This window comes from Sphaeramia orbicularis, unplaced genomic scaffold, assembly GCF_902148855.1.
Source record: "Sphaeramia orbicularis unplaced genomic scaffold, fSphaOr1.1, whole genome shotgun sequence".
In the NCBI taxonomy this organism is placed as follows: domain Eukaryota; kingdom Metazoa; phylum Chordata; class Actinopteri; order Kurtiformes; family Apogonidae; genus Sphaeramia; species Sphaeramia orbicularis.
In genome coordinates, this window is record NW_021941672.1 from 32,226 (window position 1) to 54,241 (window position 22,016).

The 22,016-nt window shown below is 39.2% G+C and overlaps 2 protein-coding genes across 2 annotated transcripts; one reads left to right on the forward strand and one right to left on the reverse strand.

Moving 5' to 3' along the window:
- Window positions 1-779: 779 nt before the first annotated feature.
- On the forward strand, window positions 780-12,327 carry LOC115416771 (apoptosis regulator Bcl-2-like). Its single transcript, XM_030130630.1, has 3 exons — window positions 780-871; window positions 7,383-7,968; window positions 11,990-12,327. The coding sequence occupies exons 2-3, from the start codon at window positions 7,486-7,488 to the stop codon at window positions 12,116-12,118; spliced, it is 612 nt and encodes a 203-aa protein (XP_029986490.1). The 5' UTR covers window positions 780-871; window positions 7,383-7,485; the 3' UTR covers window positions 12,119-12,327.
- Window positions 12,328-14,340: 2,013 nt separating this feature from the next.
- Window positions 14,341-16,830, reverse strand: LOC115416770 (tubulin beta-1 chain). The gene is made up of 4 exons (XM_030130629.1): window positions 16,697-16,830; window positions 15,793-15,901; window positions 15,598-15,708; window positions 14,341-15,514 (listed from the first exon to the last, which is right to left on the reverse strand). Exons 1-4 carry the CDS (start codon window positions 16,751-16,753, stop codon window positions 14,454-14,456), a joined length of 1,338 nt encoding a protein of 445 aa, XP_029986489.1. The 5' UTR covers window positions 16,754-16,830; the 3' UTR covers window positions 14,341-14,453.
- Window positions 16,831-22,016: the final 5,186 nt, after the last annotated feature.

The window sequence follows — 22,016 nt, forward strand, 5'->3', positions numbered from 1 at the left end:
ATCCTTTGATAACATTTTCTTATTTTAAGAATACTTGATAAGTGCAATTTCTTGCTGGACTGGCAGATAATTTTACTTGAAATAAGACATTTTAACCCAATAATGAGTTTCATTTTCTTATTTTTGTACAGGCCTGTTTTGCAGTGTAACCATTGCACCACTGTGTTGCCCCGTCTCTCCATCACCATTTGTTAATATTGTAAATTCCTTATATATACATATATATATATATATATATATATATATATATGTGTGTGTGTGTGTGTGTGTGTGTGTGTGTGTGTATATATATATATATATATATGTTTTTTTTTAATCAATTATTATTCGTCTTTTCTTTCAACTTTCTTTCTAATATGCTTGACGTAATGATCAGAAATCAGTAAATCTGATTGCATCTTTTACAACTAAAACTAGCACCACTCCTCATTGTAAATCTAAATTATAATCTACATAATACAAACTACAACTGCCATTAGTGAATTACTGAAAATGAATGAGGGAACATTGACTTTTCTCCTGTGTTTTCCGTGTGTGATACCTGACTGTAATGGCCATGCCACTGCTCGTACAACTGTGCTGTGGCTGTAATGCTAACCTGTTCCTCTCTGTGCTCTTTATTTAGCCTTGCTACTAACGTTGGAATGGGGATGTGTGTCAGGGTAGCTGTGATTGTGTGTGTGAGGTTGAAGATCGGTGTCAGTTTCCAACAAGGGGTCTATATTTAGCAGGTGAAGGGGACTGGGTGACCCACTCTGACTTCAGCAGACACAAATCGGCTCCTCTGGACCACAACACTGCTTCACCTGCCACCGTTTTGTTTTTTATCGCGCGTATGTGTGCATTATCGTCTGTGTTCCTGAATGAAGAGGTGAGTTTTAAAGGTTCAGAGGGTAAATTTAGAGTGGTCTGACTACAGAACTGGAAAATACAGAATTATGTTTTCATTAGTCACCTGAGAATTGTGTTTTTGTTACCTTAAAATGAGTTGTTTATATCTACAGTCAAAGTGAGTCATCTTCTGCACAGTCCACCCTGTTGTGCCACCATGTTTCTGCAGGAATTCATTTTCCATTTTATGGCTGTTGTCATTCGTCATCTACTAATACAGGGGGGTCAAACTCATTTTAGTTCAGGGGCCACATACAGCCCAAAATTAGCTCAAGCAGGCCAGACCACTAAAATAATAGCAAAATTACCTAGATAATTTTTCTCTTTATTTTAGTACAAAAAAGTAAAAGTACAATTTTAACAATATTCTGCCGTAGTTTCTCATTTACACATGTGCATTACAACTTGCAGATCACAGTGGATCTACAAAGACACAAAACATTTAATAACAGACATAACATAGGTAAAATTCCACTTAGGAAATGTCAGGTAGTTCAGTCCAATTCAATTTTAATTGTAGAGCCCTTTTTCACAACAAGGTTGCCACACCTTGTTCATTGTTTACATTAATAACATTTTTTGAGTTGTCATCATTTATAGGTTTTATGGTAGTATTTTACTGATCCAATCCACTTGAGATCAAATTAGGAATGAGGACATATGTCACATCACATGACATATCTGGCAGGATGCGCCATTTTGAACTTACAAGCTAGCAGTTACTATGGGCAACAGCATCTAACATGCAGTTAGTTAACTATCTTGTTTTCGGCATAAGTTACTACACAGCAGAAGAATTCAAAAGCCTTAAGTCCCTTGACAGCTATGAATAGTTTTGCTGTGGCTGGGTTCAAGGTTTGGTGATCTACAAGCCCGATGACTGTGAAAACACTGTTTTGCTTGTTTTTAACGTTTCCTCCTACATTCTTGTTCCACGTATGTGTGTCAATCATAGGAGTAACTGGAACAGTTTTCAATGCAGCAGTGTCTCCTAGGCATCTTTGATCAGACGGATTTTACAGACAATTTACAAAACCAATGAACGCGCTACTATGGGACTGTTGGCGCATGTAAGTTCAAAACAGTGAAATGGGGCAGGGCTACTGGTCATTATGTCATCTCCTCAATCCTAATTGATCTGTATGAGACCACTGAACTAAAATGGTTTTGACACCACTGACTGTTGAGTTGAGCAGCTAATGTTAGTGGCATGGTGCTATTGGCTGCAGAACGAGTCTCAGGCCACCAGTTAGCTCTCAAGTTGTGCCGCTAACATTAGCAGTGTGGTGTTAGTGGTTGCAGACCGCCGGTCCCTGCACCCATGACTGGCGTGTCAATGTGACCTGTCCCCCCGGATGGCCAGGGGGTTCCTGTCCGCACATCCCCCCTGGCGATCCAGATGGACAGATCACAATGACACGCCAGTTGTGGATGCGTCTGCAGCCGCTAGCACCGAGCTGCTAACATTGGCCGCAGGGCTTAACAGCAGCTCTGGTTCCGCGACCTCCTCTGTGAAGTGAAAACAAATGTCCGAAACTTCAATGTCTGGCTGAAGTTTCCCATTCTGCTTTGCTCCAGTAGTGTATTCGATCACAATTTTTTTTCTTCTTGTCGCTGGCTTCATTGAAAACATATGTACATTGTCGGAGGGGGAGGGTTAACGGCGGGGGGGGGGGGGGTGTAATGACAGTAAATATGTACTCTGAAACTGTAAGGGGTGCTCTGCCAAGAAAAGGGCTACTTAAAAAGCGACAAAGAACCAAAACAGTAAAATGTTGCCTAGTTCCCCTTTAATAACTTCATTCCAACTTTCATTCCAAATTCATTCCATGGGCCAGATTGGACCCTCTGACAGGCTGGTTTTTGGCCGCATATTTACCACCCATGTACTACTAGATACGAGACCAGAGTCAACATCTCAGACTACATTTACAGTAATACATTTGCATTTTAAAAGTAAATGATCTCCATCCACAAATAATTCACAGAAGAGTCACAGAATTATGAACATTGAAACATGCCTGAAGCACATATAATGTTGACAACACTGCTGGATGCAGATATTGTCAAAAGTTGTAGGAATAACAGTTTATCTGCTGGGAATATCATTGGTAGTAACATGATAAAAATGCACTATTAAACAGCTGCTAATAGAGACAATAAGGATGGAAACACCTGTAATTCACTATTGATGATGAATTAACTGCTAGTATTTAAGGATGACGCCTCAAAGAATCAAGAAGTAACAAGTGTAGGGGTCAGTCAGCATTTCCAAAAGTTGACACTGCAACAAACGAAAGCAGCGTTTCCAAAACTTTTGGATTTGGAGCAGTTTTTGACATTCTTGTGGATGGAGCCTCAATATATGATACTTCCATTATCATCTTTCAGTTCTGAGAGGAAAACTAGATCTATGCTAGTCCTCATGACACTGTTTACAGACTATGACAGAACATTTTGGATGATCATGGGCCTTTTCAGTTGTGATTTGGGTATAAATATGTGAGTGACAGCTTTAATAAATTACAGATCACTGTTAAGCTTCTGTCAGACACAACTCTATTGTTCTACTCTGTATCTCATCACAGAATCGACTGCTCATAACCATCATATTTTGTCTTTACTTTTCTGTACCGGCATGAAAATACATTACATCATCTGTCTTCATAATTAGGGGTTTGAGTTGGACACAGAGGAGAAATCTACAGGAGGGTGTTCATTTTCCTTCTGATTTCTGGCTTCTTCAGCTTTAACATCTCCGTAACTACATAAAAAAAACACATACTACACAATCCAGTCAGTATGTTTACATGACACTTAAAAAACCCAAATTATTACATTACCCCTACTGAAACTGGACTTAAAAGTACATTGTAAACATGTTAGCTCATCTGAAATCAAAGTTTTACTAGTCGGACTAACACACTTAGATAATATGATTGAAAGTCAGTCTACGCCTGTATGTAAACAGACCAGTCGGACCAGAATGGGACCAGGTGTTCTGACCCAAATTCTGGCCTCGAAGTCAAACATCATGCATTTCGTCTGCACAAAAAAATAGAGCGGACTAAAAGTACACTATGTACAACTTTACAATGTTGTCCATTGTTGTGCTAGTTTACTTCTTGGTTGATTGCTAGCTCACTATTGACTATTGTTGTGGCTGTGATGGTGAACGGTAACAAGTTAAAAGAGCGCATATTGCCAACTATCGTAGTGGAGGCGACATGAATTTCAACAAAATTGATCAAGAAAAATTGATTATGCTCCTGTGCATGTAGACTGGGACAAAGACAAAAGTCCAATTAAATAGTTTAGTCAAGCGACATTCACACACTATATGGACAAAAGTATTCAAACACATTGAATTCGGGTGTTTCTTTTCTAACAGGGGCCTGGGATACAAAACAATAATGACAAATGTCATATCTATATCATACTACTGGAATGTCTCAGAGCATGTGTGTTTGTGTGTGTGTGTCTGCACAGTTCTGAGAAATTGAGACATTTTTAACAGGCCAATTTGTTAGCTATGGTTTTTGAAAAGTCCCATCTCCACATTAAATACCAAGTTGATGGGACCAATATTTTGGAATAAAGTAATTTTGGAACACAATAGCCCAGTGTTTCCCAACCAGTGTGCCGCAGCACATTAGTGTGCCGTGAGAAATCATCAGGTGTGCCGTGGAAAATTATCCAATTTCACCTGACTGGTACAGTAAGTGAGCAGTGTGATATAGATACATACGACTGCATGCACTAATGATCCACTCTGCAACAACAGTCTCCTGTTTCCCTTAGCAACATAAAAAAAAATAAAAGTGAAAATGGACTGACCCTGATGCTGTACATCAACAGAAGTTGATAAAGTCCCCTCACTAATGATGTGTGGACTAGCAAGTTACCCGTGAACCCCAGGTATCAGGTTGGGACAGGCGAGGTATGCCTTCCATACTGTTATACAATGGACCTCAATCCGGGGGTCTGTCCAAGGGGTTGCTGACACACCCCTCTCAGCTTTCTTATTCCAAACCCCCTGCGACAATGTGCCCGAACACCCCCAGTGTGGGAAATCAAGTTAAAAACTGAAATGATGTATTTACTAGCTTCAGTCCCTAGATGTCGATATTAATATGACCCATAACTCCCTACGGGTCAAGGCGTCAGTAGTTTTATATTGTGATAAATATCATTGCATTACATTGGTTAGTTTTGTTTAAATTGTTACCTTTACTTCCAAAATGCCTCTGAGATGGTTTTTTACCTAATTTCTCTCAACATTAATTTTTTTTCTTTTCTTTTTTTTTTTTTAATCCATGACTATATGCCCTTTTCCACCGCAGGGACTTTTGCAGGAAGTGTGAGCATTACCCTGAACTTTGAAAAACCCAAGTGCGTTTCCATCTAAATTACCCAGGTCTTTCCTTCGTCCCCAAACTTTCCCTGAAGAAGTTCCTGGTAGGGAGGTGGTACTTTTCAGATTACCCAGAATTCTAAGGGGTGGGGCTGTGTGCTGGAGAACGCTAATTGGTGGACTACACTTGCACTTTCCACATTCATTTCACCACTCTTTCATTCGCCACTATTTCATTCATTTTTTATTTCATTTCCACAAGCTTTTTATTTTGATAATTCGGAAAATGGACCAAAAGAGAAGTAATGACAAGTGGACGGATGACGAGGTCCAGGCTCTTTTGAGCATTTTTGCAGAGGATGAAATTCAGACGGACTTTGAATTGCTGACACGAAACGATCAAGGTTCGAGTAAAATTAGCTGTCGGAGCCAAATGTAAGACACAAGCCTAAAGATATACAAGAAAAGCTGAAGAAACTTATGCAGGATTATAAGAAACTAAAGGACCACAACTGTCGCTGAACAAATAGCATGTATATCAGAAATATTCACTGTTTAGTTCGTTGCATGCTGTCACAGTACCACCAATTCTTTAGTCAAAAGTCGGGTTACCCTAATGTTAATGCTTACTGGTCAACAGTCTGACGCTAAACCTAAATCAGAGAACTGGATGTATTCGTGTTGTCGCTGTGAGCGGAACACTGATTTATTCTGCAAGTATTGTGATTTCCACCTGAAATGGACTGGACAGACTCACCTCTTCTTCCAAACATCGGCTTGTTTGTGCCCTGGTCCATTGTCTCCTGCTGTTTACAATGGTCCAAATAAGACATTTCACATATCACATCATAGTTGTAGGATTCTGTCATCATGTGTTCTGTTATTCATTTTTGAATGTTTATTACTTTTCATGTAGGAAAGCGAAAAAGGGAGAGGGACCATGGAGTTCCAGACTGGCTGTCCTGGACCAGCTGGTGCAGACACTGGTCCAGAAGCCTGATCCTTTCACAGATGTTTATTTCCCTTTTAATCTCAAGACACCTTGTTTTTTTTTTGTACTTTTGGTTTTGTTTCAATTTTTAATAAAAAAAAAAAAAAAAAAAAATTCTAACCTAATTTTGTCTGTTCATTTACAAGGCATCAAAATATAAGTAGAAAAGAAATACTTTTTTAAGTAATACGCAGTAGCATTAAATGCAGGTATTTGAGTAAATCTGTATGACTTTAGGGTTGAACCTGGACTATATCTATAAAACAACAGAAATAAAAAAGGACCATCCATCACACTTAAAGTTAGACATGATTAGTTTAATGACTGAGAAGTTGAAAATACATGTTCTACCATTTAAATAGGAATTAAGGACATGTAATGATGGTTAACTTCATTTAAAAGGTATTCCAGAGGCATTAAGTGATTCAGCAACCAGCAAAACGTTAAACCCAAACCGTCCACATAAAGTACAGTGTAATTTTATTGTGCTAGAGCTTAGTTTCTGAATGTACATGAACTGTACTGCAGTTTCTTTTACCTCTCCCCCTATGTCATCAGCCTGATTTGAACAACTTTGGGTGTGATGGAAATGCAAAGCACACAGATTTTGTTACCCAGGTAAAAAAAAAAAAAAAAGGTCCTGGTAATAAAAGTTCCTGGTGTTTTTGGTGGAAAAGGGCCTTATGATTTCAAATGTTCTTCCTCTACATTTTGAAAATACTTTTTTGTGCTCTGACTGTAAATAATTTTCTACCACAACTAACCATATACTTTCTTCACATCTCACTAAGGAAGAAAAATCTCCCATTAAACTTTAAGGAAATATTGATGTTTTTAAACCATATGGACAAAAATATTGGGACACGTCATGGTTACAGCTTGTAAGATGTCCTGTTCATGCTGATTTGACAAATAAACATCAATATTTCCTTAAAGTTTAATGGGAGATTTTTCATCCTGAGATGTGTGAGTCTAGGCCTTTTTGCATTTTTAGGGGAGGGTGAAGCTACGTATTCAGTATTCAGTTGGAAATCTGCAAAACTCCACCACTATCCACCTGTTAAATTGTTTCTTAGTTGGAAGTGACAGTAGAGCATGTACTTGTAAGGTCGCTAATGTGTGTTTTCATTTATTTCCCATGAACAGTGTCCTCATATGAGAATGGCCCGATGATGCGACTGACAAAATGGCGATGCTGTTGTATGAGACCACAGAGAGGTGATTAATGAAGTGGCGGTAAGAGGTGACCATGTGCCAGTCAGAGGTTCCAGAGTCCAAACTGGGCCTGAACAGTCCTGACCCGCTAGTGAGGGAGGCTTTTCTCATGGCCCATGACTACATAGACTATGTAACCACAGGGGGAGCAGATGGTGCCATGGGACCGGCCCCTACGGCATGCACCGCAGCCCTTCGTCATGCCGGTGATGAACTCCTTATCCGCTTCCCCATCTTCTTCAGGCGCTGGCCACGTGTCTTCCAGGATGTGAGGGAGACCACGGCCTGCCCCATGCTCGTGAGCATCCTGGACGAGCATTTCTTCCCCCCTGTCCCTGGGGGACAGCGGCGGGACCTGGCCTGGAGCGCCGTGCTATCAGTGTATGTGCTGGCCGGACAGATGGCGTTGCACTGCCATGAGAGAGGCATGGAGGCTGTCCTAACCCAGCTGAAGGAGTGTGTGGGGGGCTACGTGGAGAGGGTCATCTGCCCTGAGATACGGGACAAGGGAGGATGGGTAATTAAACCTAGGAAACCAATTTAGTATCACACACGGGGAGAGGCAAAAGTGACCTTGTTTTAGTTCCAATAATTTATTTATTTATTAAGTAGGGACAGTAATTATTTTGAAAGCAGACAAACACGTCAGATGTTTCTAATTATTTGTGCTCTGTCTTGTCATGGGGTTAGGGGTCACACTAAATAGTGACTTAACCCAGTGGAGTAGTGGTCCCTGGAGAAGTGGGTATAGTCTCTTTTTTTTTTTTTTTTTTTTTAAAGTAGTCCAGAAAAAAGAAAAAACACCCTGTTTTAGAAGCAGTGACATGTAGGACTACTCTGTTTAGTTTACCCAAAAATCCAACAGTAGTATTTGCTCACTATTATAAAATGATCATGACTTGATCAGGCGCAGTTTGTAGGTGTTACTGGTCACACAAGCAGCATGAATGTAAATGTATTCAACATGAGGCAAACATAGGATAACATTAGCTTTTCATAACGTTGGCCTAGCCACACAGTTTAGCTATTGGCAACAAAATCTCTTCTCTAAATGTGGGGTCATATGACCAGTAGTTTAACAGTGACTCATTTGGAAACCACCTTAAAACTTACCTCAGAATTATGTGTTCCATGAAAGTAGGTTCTCACGATATGTGTCACTTACTTGAAATACGTTTTTTTTTTGCCTTTCTCGTCCACTTTTCCAATAATAATGCATCTTTAGTCTTTAGTCACATGCAGTGACCTGTCAATCAACTGGGGTGGCACTGGTACCTGAGATGTCCAATCAGGTTCCAGAGATGGCCAGCGCTAGTTAGCTTGCATATTAAAAGAACGTGCTGCATATAAGAAAACAAATGCTAGAGGAAAATGCTGCAAATACAGAAACGTTTTGCAAATACGGAAACGCACTGTAAGAAATGAGTGCTGCAGAAACTGAAATAAATGTAAGAAGAAAATGCTGCATATCCACTCACACAACAGAAGTGCTCCAAGCTTCCAGGGGCAGTGCTGAGTTTTCACCCCAGAAACAGACAACGGCGAGAAGAACAGTTCTTTCTTTCTTTCTGTCTGTCTGTCTGCCTTTTTATACATCTTTATTGAAGCTACAGATGCATACAAAACATTGACAGTTTGGCACCTGAGGTGTCCAATCAGGTTCCTGAGGTGGCCAGCGCTAGTCAGCAATATTTTCCTCTGCATGACCCACCCCACTCTGCCTCTGATTGGCTCATCAGTCCTCATGCCTGAAGTTAACCAATCTAATCAGTGAAGGCATCAAGTACTAGCCAATTAGAGGCAGAGTAGGGCGGGTCATGGCTTCACCATCCTAGGGGAAAAATGGGCAATTTGGCTGCAGATACTACTGAACATCAGGGGGATTTAGAAGTTGGTATACACAATGTTGACTGAAAAATAAGTAGGTATACCCTGGACTACACTGCTTTAACCTTTATAACACATTTAGCTGAGTTTTTTTGTGTGTTTTAAAGCTGTGCACATATTTCCTGCATTTTCTTGTTGTATCTGAAGTAAATTACTGCAGTCAAGTGAGCCTCATTTTAAAAATATATGCAGGTCTATTCTAGACATTACGGTGCGGGAAAAGATGAACGCTTGATAATGGAGACTTTGAACCCTTATAAAATCATTTCCCTAAGAGGTCACAGAATAATTCCAATGGATTATTGTTCAGACTAATGAGTACAATGGGTCTGATGCATTTTCAAAAATAATTAATAATTTAAAGGTAAGTTACATGAAAGATTATGTGCTGATTGGCTCATTTCTCCATTTTTAGATCTACATAAAAACATTATGTGAAGAGGTCAGACAACACTTAAAATGCTATTTTGTTCACACTGGTGAGCACTATTAATCTGATACATTTTCAAGAAGAAGTACTGTCAAAATTAATAATAATTGAAAGATAAAAATCATGAAATGATCAATGGAATTATTCTGTGACCTCTTAAGGAAATTATTTTATAAGGGTTCAAAGTTTAGAAAATTACTTGATCGACATTGATTATTTCATAGACTTTACATTTGAATTAATAATTTTGACAATAAATGTTCTTGAAAATGCATCAGACTCATAGTATTCATCAGTCTGAACAATAATACATTGGAATTATTTTGTGACCTCTTAAGGAAATGATTTTATAGGGGTTCAAAGTCTCCATTATCAAGCGTTCAATTTTTTTTCTGTACTGTAATGTCTAGAATAGACGCACATAGATTTTTAAAGTGTGGTCCACTTGACTGCAGTAGTAAATTGAAGGAGAAATAAGTATGCATGATCATTTCAACCCTGCACAAACAACAAAGACAAAGGTGTAATAAAACTTTTGCACTGTACTGTACATTTAGATTAGATTAGACTTTGTTGATCCCACAATGGGGAAATTGGACTTCTTCCTTCTCAGAAGTATAAAATCACTTCACTGAAGACGGGAGCTTTTCTATTCTTTTGTGCCGACCGCCTTAAAAGTGTAATTTGGTCACTCTTTTTCCCCCACAAAACAACTACTAAACGTCTTTGTATTCCTACATTTTCATCTGAATTGCCTGATGTTTCTCCAGCACTGTGATGGACAGCTTATATATATTTTTCTTGCTTTTGCTGATCAGCAGATAATTGGAGCTGTTTATGCATCTATAAGAAATACCTGTTGTTCTCTTTGATACATGTTTAATGCAAATGATAAATGTTCATTCAGTCATTTTCCATACTGGTTTATCCTCTGGAGGGTCACGGGGATGGTGGAGCCTATCTACAATATTATAGGTGTTGGAGCCTATTTATGACAATGCAAAAAGAAAAAGAAAATTAACTGACATACCTGGAGCATTGTTCCCTTCTTTTGTGATAAGTTTTGTTTGGCTTGTATCAGGGTAGGCTCCATCATCATCATCATCCTCATCATCTATGCGACCCTCTAAGACAGTGGTTCCCAATCTTTTTTGGCTTGTGACCCCATTTTAACATCACAAATTTCTGGCGACCTCTTACATTCAAAACTGAGACATTTTGTTTGGCTAAAATTAATTTGGTTTTGATCATGTAATAGCTGTAAATACTATGTTGCAAATAAACGCCAATTTTAGATGACATTTAGGCTATATAATTTATATTATTATGGACAGAAGCAGAAATGCCAGACTGAGATTACTGCTTGTGCAGGAGAATTTTATTTTCCTAGGTTAGGATATGTACAGTCAGTCCAGCTTGTATTTACAAGGCTGCAAATTAATACTGAACAACAATAACTCAAACTATGAATTATGAAAGAGCTGCAGCATCTTGAACCGACCACAATGAACATTTGAAAGATAAACGGTACCACAGTGCTTCAGTTTCAGCTTCAGTTTGTTATGTCTTTCATGTACCGTGATTGTCTCCCTCAACTCACCATATATTTATAATTTGCAAGATTTTTAATTTTTTTTTAATCAATTTTATCAATTCCTGGCAACCCCACATGGGGTCTCAACCCCAAGGTGGAAAAACACTGCTCTAAGCGGAACAAAAAATGAATGAATGAATGAATGGTACCAGAATATTTTTGCATAGCTGTTCACCCACTTGTCTTGTTGTCATCAAGACAAAACAGAGACTGCTCAAGATGTGTGACTTTGTCAGACACACAAAGGAGGTATAACTGTTTGCATAGACAGTAGTCCTCCCTGCAACCCGTAAATTAACATTAATGAGTAAAATACAGCAGGTGATATTGCTTAAAGTACTACCACATTTCAGTTTGATGAGACTTTGGATAAATTACTTTAATATTAATAAACTTTTATAAACTCAATAAACTTTATTTTTCAGTTCCCTAAAAGCAATGCCTATGGCAAATTATCAACATAAGAAAGCCACAAAACAAAGAAAAGTTCAAGTGAAAAGTTAATTCATTCCATTCCCATGGTGCATTCCAGGACAATCCTGGGAACATCTGAGCAGTCAGTCCATTTAACTTACCTCAAGTTTCTAACATCTAATGGAAATGTTTGGTTCCCTTCTGCTGTCACAGAGTGGTTTCGTGTCCCGGTTTGGGGTGAAGCAGGACTTGGAGGGTCATGTGAAGAGGGTGTGTTGCTGGTCTCTACTGGCTCTGGCTTCCAGCATCCTCATCTACTGCCTGTGGAAAAGAGTAGCTTAGCCAACATTGCCACCTAGTGACTAGAACCAGAATCTCTTACTAGACATGCTCTTAAAACGTTCAGCCTCATTTTAGTTTAGGAGCCAAATGGGCTCTATGCACAGCCCCACTACTTCCTGAACTTAAGGCAGTTCCTTTTGCGGAATTTGTCAAAAAGTGTAAATTTGAAGGAGAAGCTATCTCCTTCTGTGCCAAGTCTGAGGAAACATTAGAACATTTTTTTTTTTTTTTTTTTAAGTCTAATTACTTGGGAATTTTGGTTTGACATCAAGAATTGGCTGTTTCTTCAAATTGATGATGTACCATTGCTTGATACTGTTGATATTCTTTATTTTATAGATAATTTGAATTTGTCTGTATCTGATCTTATTAATATAATTGTTCTTTTTTGTAAATATCATATTCATTGTAATAAATGGAAAATTCTAAGCCCTCTTTTAAATGGTTCATAAATGATTTTGAACAGTTTTTTTTTTTTCATCGCTTCAAAAAATTCTCATAAATCAGCCAAAAAATTACATAGTGAAATTAAGCAACATTTATCAGTCCTTTTTAGTCTTGCTCCAATGGTTTTTATGTTATACTTATTTTACAGCTCCCTTTTTTGTTCTTTTGTATTTCTTTCATTTGTTGACTTGTCATAGATGTAGTGCTACTTTACATGTTCCTTTTTGAATCTTTCCTGTCATTATTGAGATGTCCTCTATAAGAGTCTGTATATTGTTGTATATTCTAAAGTTCCAATTAAAAAAAAAAAGGCAGCTCCTTTATTTCCTGTCTTTCATTATTGGACACACTGATAAATTCAGGTGTGTCTGCTACTTCTTGTTGTGACTACTGTAGTCAGACAAGCCCGGATTAACCAGTGTGTCCAACAAAGAAAGGCAGGAAATAAAGGAGCTGCATTAAGTTCAGGAAGTAGTGGGGCTGTGCATAAAGCCTATACAGCCCAATATGATCTCAAGTGAGCCAGACCAGTAAAATACTAACAGTGAAAAAGGTTAAATTACATCAATTTATCATTTATACATGTACATTACAACTTACAGGTCACAGTGGATCTACAAAGACACTGAACATTTAATAACAGGCAGAATAATGTTAAAATTGCACTTCTCTGAAGACCTTTCATTTTGATTGGTTCATTCACATTTTTGTCAAAGTTTGTAGATGTAAACATTTTCCTGCAATTATACTTTTTTTTTTAACACTAAGACAAAAATAATTTAGAGTTGTCATTATTTACAGGTTATTGTGCTACTATTTTACTGGTCTGACCCACTTGAGATCATATTATCTGTATGTGGCCCCTGAACTAAAATGATTTTGACATCCTTGATTGTTAATATCTTCAGTTTAATTGTTGCATTTCACAAATTCATCCCATCAGCCTAATTTGACTCTTTAGCGGGCTTGTTTTGGCCCATGGGCTGTATGTTTGACACCCCTGTACTACATTATGAAGTCCCTCTAGGGTCTTTAATTCTGGAGAAAATTGTACATGAAATAAACCAGAGAACAGTCTGAATCATATTTTACAGTTTAATGGTGTTTTTGGTTATTACTGATGTGTACATACACACTGGTGGCTACATCAGAGCTTTTAAGCCATTCCAATAGTCACATGCTGGAAATGGAGCTAATAAGGTTGTTTGTGCTGTACAATATGACCTTTGATCTGGTTCTTAAAATTGACCTGCTGAGCTCCATGTAACAGGGCATTGCTTACTTTTGTCCTGTAGATTAAGTTAGACTTAATACATATTCATATCATGGAGTTTTTATTGCATTAATTCTACAAGTTAATAGGCATTTGCATGTAATGAGATATTAGAGCAGCCTGGCTGGTGAGAGCTTGAGTTTCAATCAAGTTCTGTGGCATAATTGTACCTGAATTTTCCTTGTTAATGTTCCCTACTCTGGACAGAAGTCAGGTTGTCATAATTGACCTCAGTACACTACCATCAAATCAGTCAACTGAAATGCCATTTCGCTCACAATAGTCATATGCAATGCAAAGGTAGTTAAATGAGAATACCTTTCAGGAAATAGTAAGCATTTACTCAACCTCAATCCACCATGTACTTGTAAAATTTTACTGCTTAACTACTACATTTCTAGATAAATCCTCAGTAATCAATTGCCTGTAGTTCAGCCACATGTACAGCAGTGGTAATGCGTTTAGAATAAGGAAATGCACACTAACTACTGTAATCAAGAGGCAGGATTCAAATATGCTTGAGGACTTTATTAACATAAACAGAACACTGAAAAAGACTTGGAACGTTATATTTCACTGCAAAGATTTGACAGCAAAAGGGAAAAAGTTAGACATTTAAGCCAGCTCCTCCTCACCCTCCTCCTCAAACTCTCCCTCCTCCTCAGCGGTGGCATCCTGGTACTGCTGGTACTCTGACACCAGGTCGTTCATGTTGCTCTCAGCCTCAGTGAACTCCATCTCATCCATACCCTCACCTGTGTACCAGTGGAGGAAAGCTTTGCGCCTGAACATGGCTGTGAACTGCTCAGAGATGCGCTTGAACAGCTCCTGGATGGCTGTGCTGTTGCCAATGAATGTGGCAGCCATCTTGAGGCCACGGGGAGGAATGTCGCAGACAGCGGTCTTGACATTGTTGGGAATCCATTCAACGAAGTAACTGCTGTTCTTGTTCTGCACGTTCAGCATCTGCTCATCCACCTCCTTCATGGACATGCGGCCTCTGAAGATGGCAGCAACTGTAAGGTAGCGGCCATGGCGTGGGTCGCAGGCAGCCATCATGTTCTTGGCGTCAAACATCTGCTGAGTGAGCTCTGGCACAGTGAGGGATCTGTACTGCTGGCTGCCTCTGCTTGTGAGGGGAGCGAAGCCTGGCATAAAGAAGTGCAGACGGGGGAATGGCACCATGTTGACGGCCAGTTTACGCAGGTCTGCGTTGAGCTGTCCAGGGAACCTGAGGCAGGTGGTGACGCCGCTCATGGTAGCAGAGACCAAGTGGTTGAGGTCACCATATGAGGGAGTTGTGAGCTTGAGGGTACGGAAGCAGATGTCATACAGAGCTTCATTGTCGATGCAGTAGGTCTCATCTGTGTTTTCTACGAGCTGGTGGACTGATAGTGTGGCATTGTAGGGCTCAACAACTGTGTCTGATACTTTGGGGGAGGGCACCACACTGAAGGTGTTCATGATACGGTCAGGGTATTCTTCACGGATTTTGCTGATAAGCAGAGTACCCATACCAGAACCAGTACCACCACCCAGGGAGTGTGTGAGCTGGAAACCCTGCAGGCAGTCACAGCTTTCAGCTTCCTTCCTCACCACATCTAGGACAGAGTCCACCAGCTCTGCACCCTCTGTGTAATGACCTTTGGCCCAGTTGTTACCAGCACCACTCTGGCCTGGAATAACAACAAAAAAAAAAAAATTTAATACATCTATAGTCATGTGTAAACAAAAGCCAAATAGACAGATGTGCACTTACCAAAAACAAAGTTATCTGGCCTGAAGACCTGACCAAAGGGTCCGGACCTCACTGAATCCATAGTGCCCGGCTCCAGATCAACCAGCACAGCACGAGGAACATATTTACCACCTAGAGAGGCAAAAATCCAGGAAATTAAAGACTGCATAAATACAAGATGACAAATTAGGATTTTGAAATGAACGAGACACATACCAGAGGCCTCATTGTAGTAGACATTGATCCTGTCCAGCTGCAGGTCACTGTCTCCGTGGTAGGTTCCAGTTGGGTCAATGCCATGCTCGTCACTGATCACCTCCCAGAACTGGACAGAAATATGCAGTCATAAGAGCTCTAGAGACTAATGCATAGCATTTATCGGTTTCTTATTAGACTAGGGGTATTAAACAGTGAGCTACATAAGGCCACTAGTCTGTTGAAACTCAGTTTCCCGCCATGCTTTCTAAGGCGCGCGCGGCCTGACGCCCTATTGGCTGCAGCTCGGGGGGGGGGGGGGGGGGGGGGGGGGGGGGGCGCTTATGAATTTGAAAACTCCCCTTACGTCACTAACCGCCAACACCGCCTCCCGCCTGGGAAGCAGAGCACAAAAGCACCGCGGAGCAGGCCTCAACGCGCCCGGCCCGTTACACAACCACCAATTTCTACCCGGACACAGCCAGTTCAACTACACAACGTTCAATGACCGTTAGAATATAAGAGGACATAACTCATGAAGACACTCACCTCTTCAGATTTACATTCACCTTTTACTACTAAACACTAACATTAATGTAGTCCATTTAAGGTTGTTGCCAACAACTTTCGTTATTTTTGAGCTTGTGCAAGTCATCTTGACGCAACTGTTGGAAATCAGTATTTCCGCATAATTATGTTTAACTGAAATATTTAGCTTCATATCCACCTTAACATACCGTGTTCTTAAAACACCACAAAAAGGGCCCAACTACGGCCCGTACGTTCACTAATAGGACACAATGAAATTCCCTGGGTGTGGTTGCCGGGCCGGGCACAAAGCACCGGCTTTAAGACCACAAAACATGGCGTTTTTGGAATGAAAAGATGACAAACGCGACTCAAAACAAAATTAAACCGTACTCACCTTGGCACCAATCTGGTTTCCGCACTGGCCGGCCTGAAGATGCACAATTTCCCTCATTTTGTCTGGAGGTAGAGCAAGTCTCACACAGGGGTTGTCTGGCTTTCGTTGAAATGCGTGTACGAGGGCTGACCGTTGTCTTTTATATGACATTTCGACCCTCCCCCTTTCCACACACCACGAATCCCTATTGGCTTATATGCACAGTCCACTTTTACAGACATAAATGTAGACCAATAACATGTGACGTCCTTGTACGCTATTGGTCCAAATGCACTGTCAATTTCGCTTCTGTCACATGTGTGACTAATGCATAATCTAGAGACGTTGGCCTATTTCCTTCATGATGGCGGAAAGAAAATGCGACACAGACCAGCTTTCTTCTGCATTTCTCAACCGATACCGTCGAAGTAATTCAGCGAAACCTCGCATTTCGTCAAGGAGTAGTAAAATAATAAATTTTTAAACGCGGATTCCTGAAGCATACGTTCTTGATGTACGCTATTTCTGAGCAGTCCACGTGGCTGAGCAATGAATGGGGTCTGGTTAGAAGTTTGAATATTTGCAGTTGCACAGGCCTTGACTCTGGAATGACTTCAGCAGTGATTTTGCAGTCATGTGCTTTAGAGGCTGTGTTTGTCTGCAGTTTTTCATACCAATGAAGCAGCTCATTTCACAGATTAGTTCCCATTCTCTTGGATCAGTTTGCTGTAATGAGCTGGTGTGGGTACAGTTTGGAATGAAAAGATTAATTCTGAGGCCATGTTACATTGAAAACAGGATGATAACATTACAGTCCATGAAATAGAAAAGTAACTGATATGCATTAATGCTTAGATGGAGTAAATGATACCGATGTGTTAATTTTTGGATTTATTAGCTTGTATTTAAGTAATATTGGATGTAAATTCCTCTTTTATCCTAAACGCTAACTCTTGGCTTTAAGTTTTGCGCTCCTTTCTATCTCTAAATCCAAATCTTTATGTATGTATTATGGCTGTTGTATGTTGAGCAGACCTTTGGATTTAGGGCAGATGGGTTTATTCATCTGAATACCAGGCATGAATGTGACAGTGACACCAGCGCTCCTGTATGGTACAGTTGCAGTAGCCATGTCTCTAACAACCTAGAGGGAAAAACATCGACCCCAGCTGGTTGTCGCCATGACGATTAGGCTGTCCCACTGGGCATTGGGGATATCTGTGCATTAGTGCAGGGCTTTATACTGTATAAGCTCTCCAAAACCACCCTTTGGAATGGTATCTATGCATACCATGCATTTTTGTGTAGATTAGTTCTACACAGGAAAGCTTTCTGAATATGGATGAATGGTAGTACATGTCTGTAATTCAGTCTAAGTGGTGTTATTATGACTTGATGTCCCCTGAGCCTGGCTCTGGTTTTTATAGAGACACCGCTGCTATGCTTATATCATACAAATGTAGGTCATGCTGTGCATGTATTGTAATCTGACACAGAAAGGTCTCTGTTCAGTTCTGTGGCAGGGCTAGGTCACAGAACGCATGTGTCATCAAGCAAATATGATGTGATAACTAGTACTGTATGCTATTCCCCTTGAGCTGGTTTGTGTAGGTGTGCTGTCTTTTTCAAAGTTTTGCAGCCTGACATGCAAATATTCATGTCACCAGACCCATATATGTTTATTTTTTTTTAACTTGGCGTCACATGAAAATCACAATCTTTTTCTGATCTCCTTCTGTGAAAACATATAACACGTGGAAGGTATCTTTTTTGGAAAAAGGTTTGCATTAACTCCTTAAATTATATTTAGGGGCAGGATTCACCTTCACAGGTGCTGACATGACTAATTCCCTACCAGCTTCGACCTACAGTGTCATGTTTAATTCATATAGCAGAAGTTAAAGTAGCTTACATTATGTTTTGAAATTAATTGAAGTCAAAAGTAACTTCCCTGATTAAGACTTTTCCTAACCTTAACCAAGCTATACCCAGATAGAAAAGGGTATTTATACTTAAACAATTTGTGTATTATATTAGTGATGATATTCAGAATCATAATAGACTTCGTCATTACAATTTTGAATGAAATTAGGGTGCTTAGGCCAATGCAGTGATATAAAAAGATGAGAATTTAAAAGGAAAAATATAAAAATTCAAAGTATAAGGACATGAATAAATACACAGTTATTAATAAAACTGAAGAAAAATCTAAAGTATAAAATAGACATGGAGCATTTTACTAGAGCCTACTTCACTGTAAATGTAATATTGTACTGTAAAATAATATCTCTTTTCATATTTAACCAAATGAACACATGTTTCTTGCACATTTTGAACTTTACACCCACATGTGATTCCAGCTCCTCATTCCAACAGTGTGGGCATTAATGTGTTGCTTGTTATCCTTGTTCCAGTTAATCCAGATTGGGCTAAGGCTGGGGATTTGTGAACCTCACCACACCAAACACCTAACCACACCAAACCATTTCTTTATAAACCCTGCTTTGTGCAACAAGGCTTTGAATTATGAAAAGAGATAAATGTACTGAGACAAAGCTCACTAGTTTGTACGCTAGAATTCAACTATCAATCAAGTGTTGGATCTGTATTTAAGAAGAAAACACTACGTTTCCTTTGAGTATTAAACTGAGAGTGTTGCAGTGTTAGCAAAAAGACAATCAGTCTCATGGCTCAGAACCCTGGATCCTCTCTTTCATCTCAGTGAGTTTTGTCTTTCTGCAGTCTGTTGTATCTGTGCCAAAACTGATCAATTATTCATTCTTTTAAGGGGGGGTGACGTGTGCTTTGAGTGGTTTGTGGCAACAAAATGAACTGGTCAGCCAAAGCTTAATGCTTTGAAAAACCTTTCAGCGTATTGGGAGGACGTTATGCAGTTTAATACATTTTTATGAGTACAATACTTCATGATAAAATGCTTCCCACAGTGTATTTGCAGTACAGTAACACACAATCTGTGTGTCTGTGAAACCTTGTTGAACCAGTGCAGGTTCCTATGACTCAGCATCTCTCAGGATACTGCAGCATTCAGCACTCAGCCTCCAGCAGCCAGATCAATGAGGGAACAGATGCTGTCAGGATGGACACACCCACACTGGCCCTGCTCAAATGCTGTAATGGCTTGACAAAATCATCACTGATTAGATCATGAAATACTTGTAATACACTTAAAAGTGGCTTCTTCCTACTCCCTTTCAGGCACATCAGTTGTTCCATTTTCTATTATTCTATTTTTTTTTTTTTTGTGTGTGTGAGTGTTTTGTTTTTTTTCCTACGTTTTGTATTATTATTTCTGAAAGTAAACTAAACTAAAACTAAAATTCAGGACAAAGTATGTCTCTGTCTCTGCAAAGTAGCTCAAAGGGAAGTACAGTATAGCCTCTGGATCTAAGCAATGATATTTAATTTAAAATATTTTTGTGACCAAGTTCAGTTAAGATTGATGCTCCTGTCTGGGTGGTGAGTGGAAATACAAATTGATTTTTGTGAAATGTTTTGGAAGTGTAGGATACAAACCAAGGACAAACCCATTGAATTCTGGAGCAGGGCCCAAAAAAAAAGGGTGGATCCTTTTTCTTACTTTTTGAGATATGGTGTTAAATTTGACTGTCGGACTCTGGCCTTGGCAGAAGCATGCGCTCTACTGAGGAGCTTAAAGAGGAGCAGAAGCTTTTATCAAAGGGTTGAAACATAATATTTCACTACATTTACTGCATTGTGAGATCATGCAATGTGATATGCTTTCATTGTGCATGACAAATGTGTTGCTGGAGTCCTTCTCATCATAATTTACAATGAAATAATTTAGCTTTGGCATGCTTTTCTTGTTGAAATGAGTACAGCATCGAGCTTTGGAATGGAAATAATACAAATGAGACTGTATATCATATATTGTATACCTTGCACAGTCATTTAGATCACTTTAGATACTAAGTACAGTACATGCAGATCAAAGATAGACCCAGAATTATAATATAATAATATAATATGTCAATATGATGTCTTCTTGTTGAATTGAGTACAGTGTTGTTCTTTTGAAGGTAAATAATCCAAATGAGACTGTACATTTTACCTCATATGTTAAAATCATCATTAATGGGACACTTTGCACAGTAATTTAGGCCACTTTAGATCAGGGGTATGAAACTCATTTTAGTTCAGGGGCCACATATAGCACAATTTGATCTCAAGTGGGCCAAACTAGGAAAGTAATAGCATAATAATGAATACTAAAATAGCAGAAACTAATAATAATACATTCTAATAATAAATAATGACAACTCCAAGTTATTCTGTTTTATCTGGGAGAAAAATATGAAGATGTTTACATTTACAAACTATCACAAAAAATGTGAATAACCATGAACAACCTGACATTTCTTAAGAAAAATATGTGTAATGTTAACAGTATTATGCCCCATTTGATCATTTATGCATGGATTATAACTTAAAGATCACCTTGGATCTACAAAGGCACAAAACATTTAGTGGAAGGTAGAATATTGTTTAAATTTTAGAGTTTGGAACTAAAACACCCTTGACTAAGATACCCTTGACTTAAAATCATCTGTGTAAAAATTCATCCCATGGGACAGATTGGAACCTAAGGCTGGCCAGTTTTGGTCCACGAGCTGTATGCTTGACACCCCTGCTTTAGATAGTAAGTACAGTGCACACAGATAAAGATGTACCGAGAAGCATAATATGATAATATAAGTCTCTTTGGAAATGCTGGACACACCCAGTGTTTGCTGTAGATACAGTAGGGTAGGGGCGCTTTGCATGGACAGGTGTTAGACAGGAACAGCTGGGTTTTTGTACAGTATGTCTGCTGTGAGAACCACTGATTCACTGTCGTATTAAGTTACTGACTCCTCACTACAGCAGCATTCAGCCCATCTCACTCTGCTCTGAGCCACAGGCCTTTCAGTCTATAGATGCGATAAAAGTGTGTCAGGACATACTGTGTTTGCTCGAGTGTGGGTTACACCCTGAGCCAGCTTTGGGAAATAACACAAAATACAATGAAAATACAATGGTTCACGTGGGAAAGATGCATGATGAATAGATGCTGACAGAGATGCATGTTTGTAAGTAGGTTGTGATAGAGATTTGAGATAGCCAACAAAAGTACAATAAAACTACAAACAGATGATGTAATGTTTTACAGGTCATAAAAACTGTGATTTCACCAAGATCCAACATTTCACAGTACAAGTAACTAAAACATTATGCAAACAAAATAAAGTTGGTATTTTGAAACCTTAAGCATATCCTTCTCACATGGCTAAATGAGCCAACATCTATCTACAATAATGGTCAA

What these genes read in the sequence shown, in the direction of transcription:
- LOC115416771 (XM_030130630.1), top strand. Translation starts at nt 7,486, where the DNA reads ATGTGCCAGTCAGAGGTTCCAGAGTCCAAACTGGGCCTGAACAGTCCT. An exon ending in TACGGGACAAGGGAGGATGG is followed by an intron (nt 7,969 to 11,989) that starts GTAATTAAACCT and finishes CTGCTGTCACAG; the next exon opens with AGTGGTTTCGTGTCCCGGTT.
- LOC115416770 (XM_030130629.1), bottom strand. Translation starts at nt 16,753, where the DNA reads ATGAGGGAAATTGTGCATCTTCAGGCCGGCCAGTGCGGAAACCAGATT. An exon ending in GAAACCAGATTGGTGCCAAG is followed by an intron (nt 15,902 to 16,696) that starts GTGAGTACGGTT and finishes ATTTCTGTCCAG; the next exon opens with TTCTGGGAGGTGATCAGTGA. An exon ending in CTACTACAATGAGGCCTCTG is followed by an intron (nt 15,709 to 15,792) that starts GTATGTGTCTCG and finishes TTGCCTCTCTAG; the next exon opens with GTGGTAAATATGTTCCTCGT.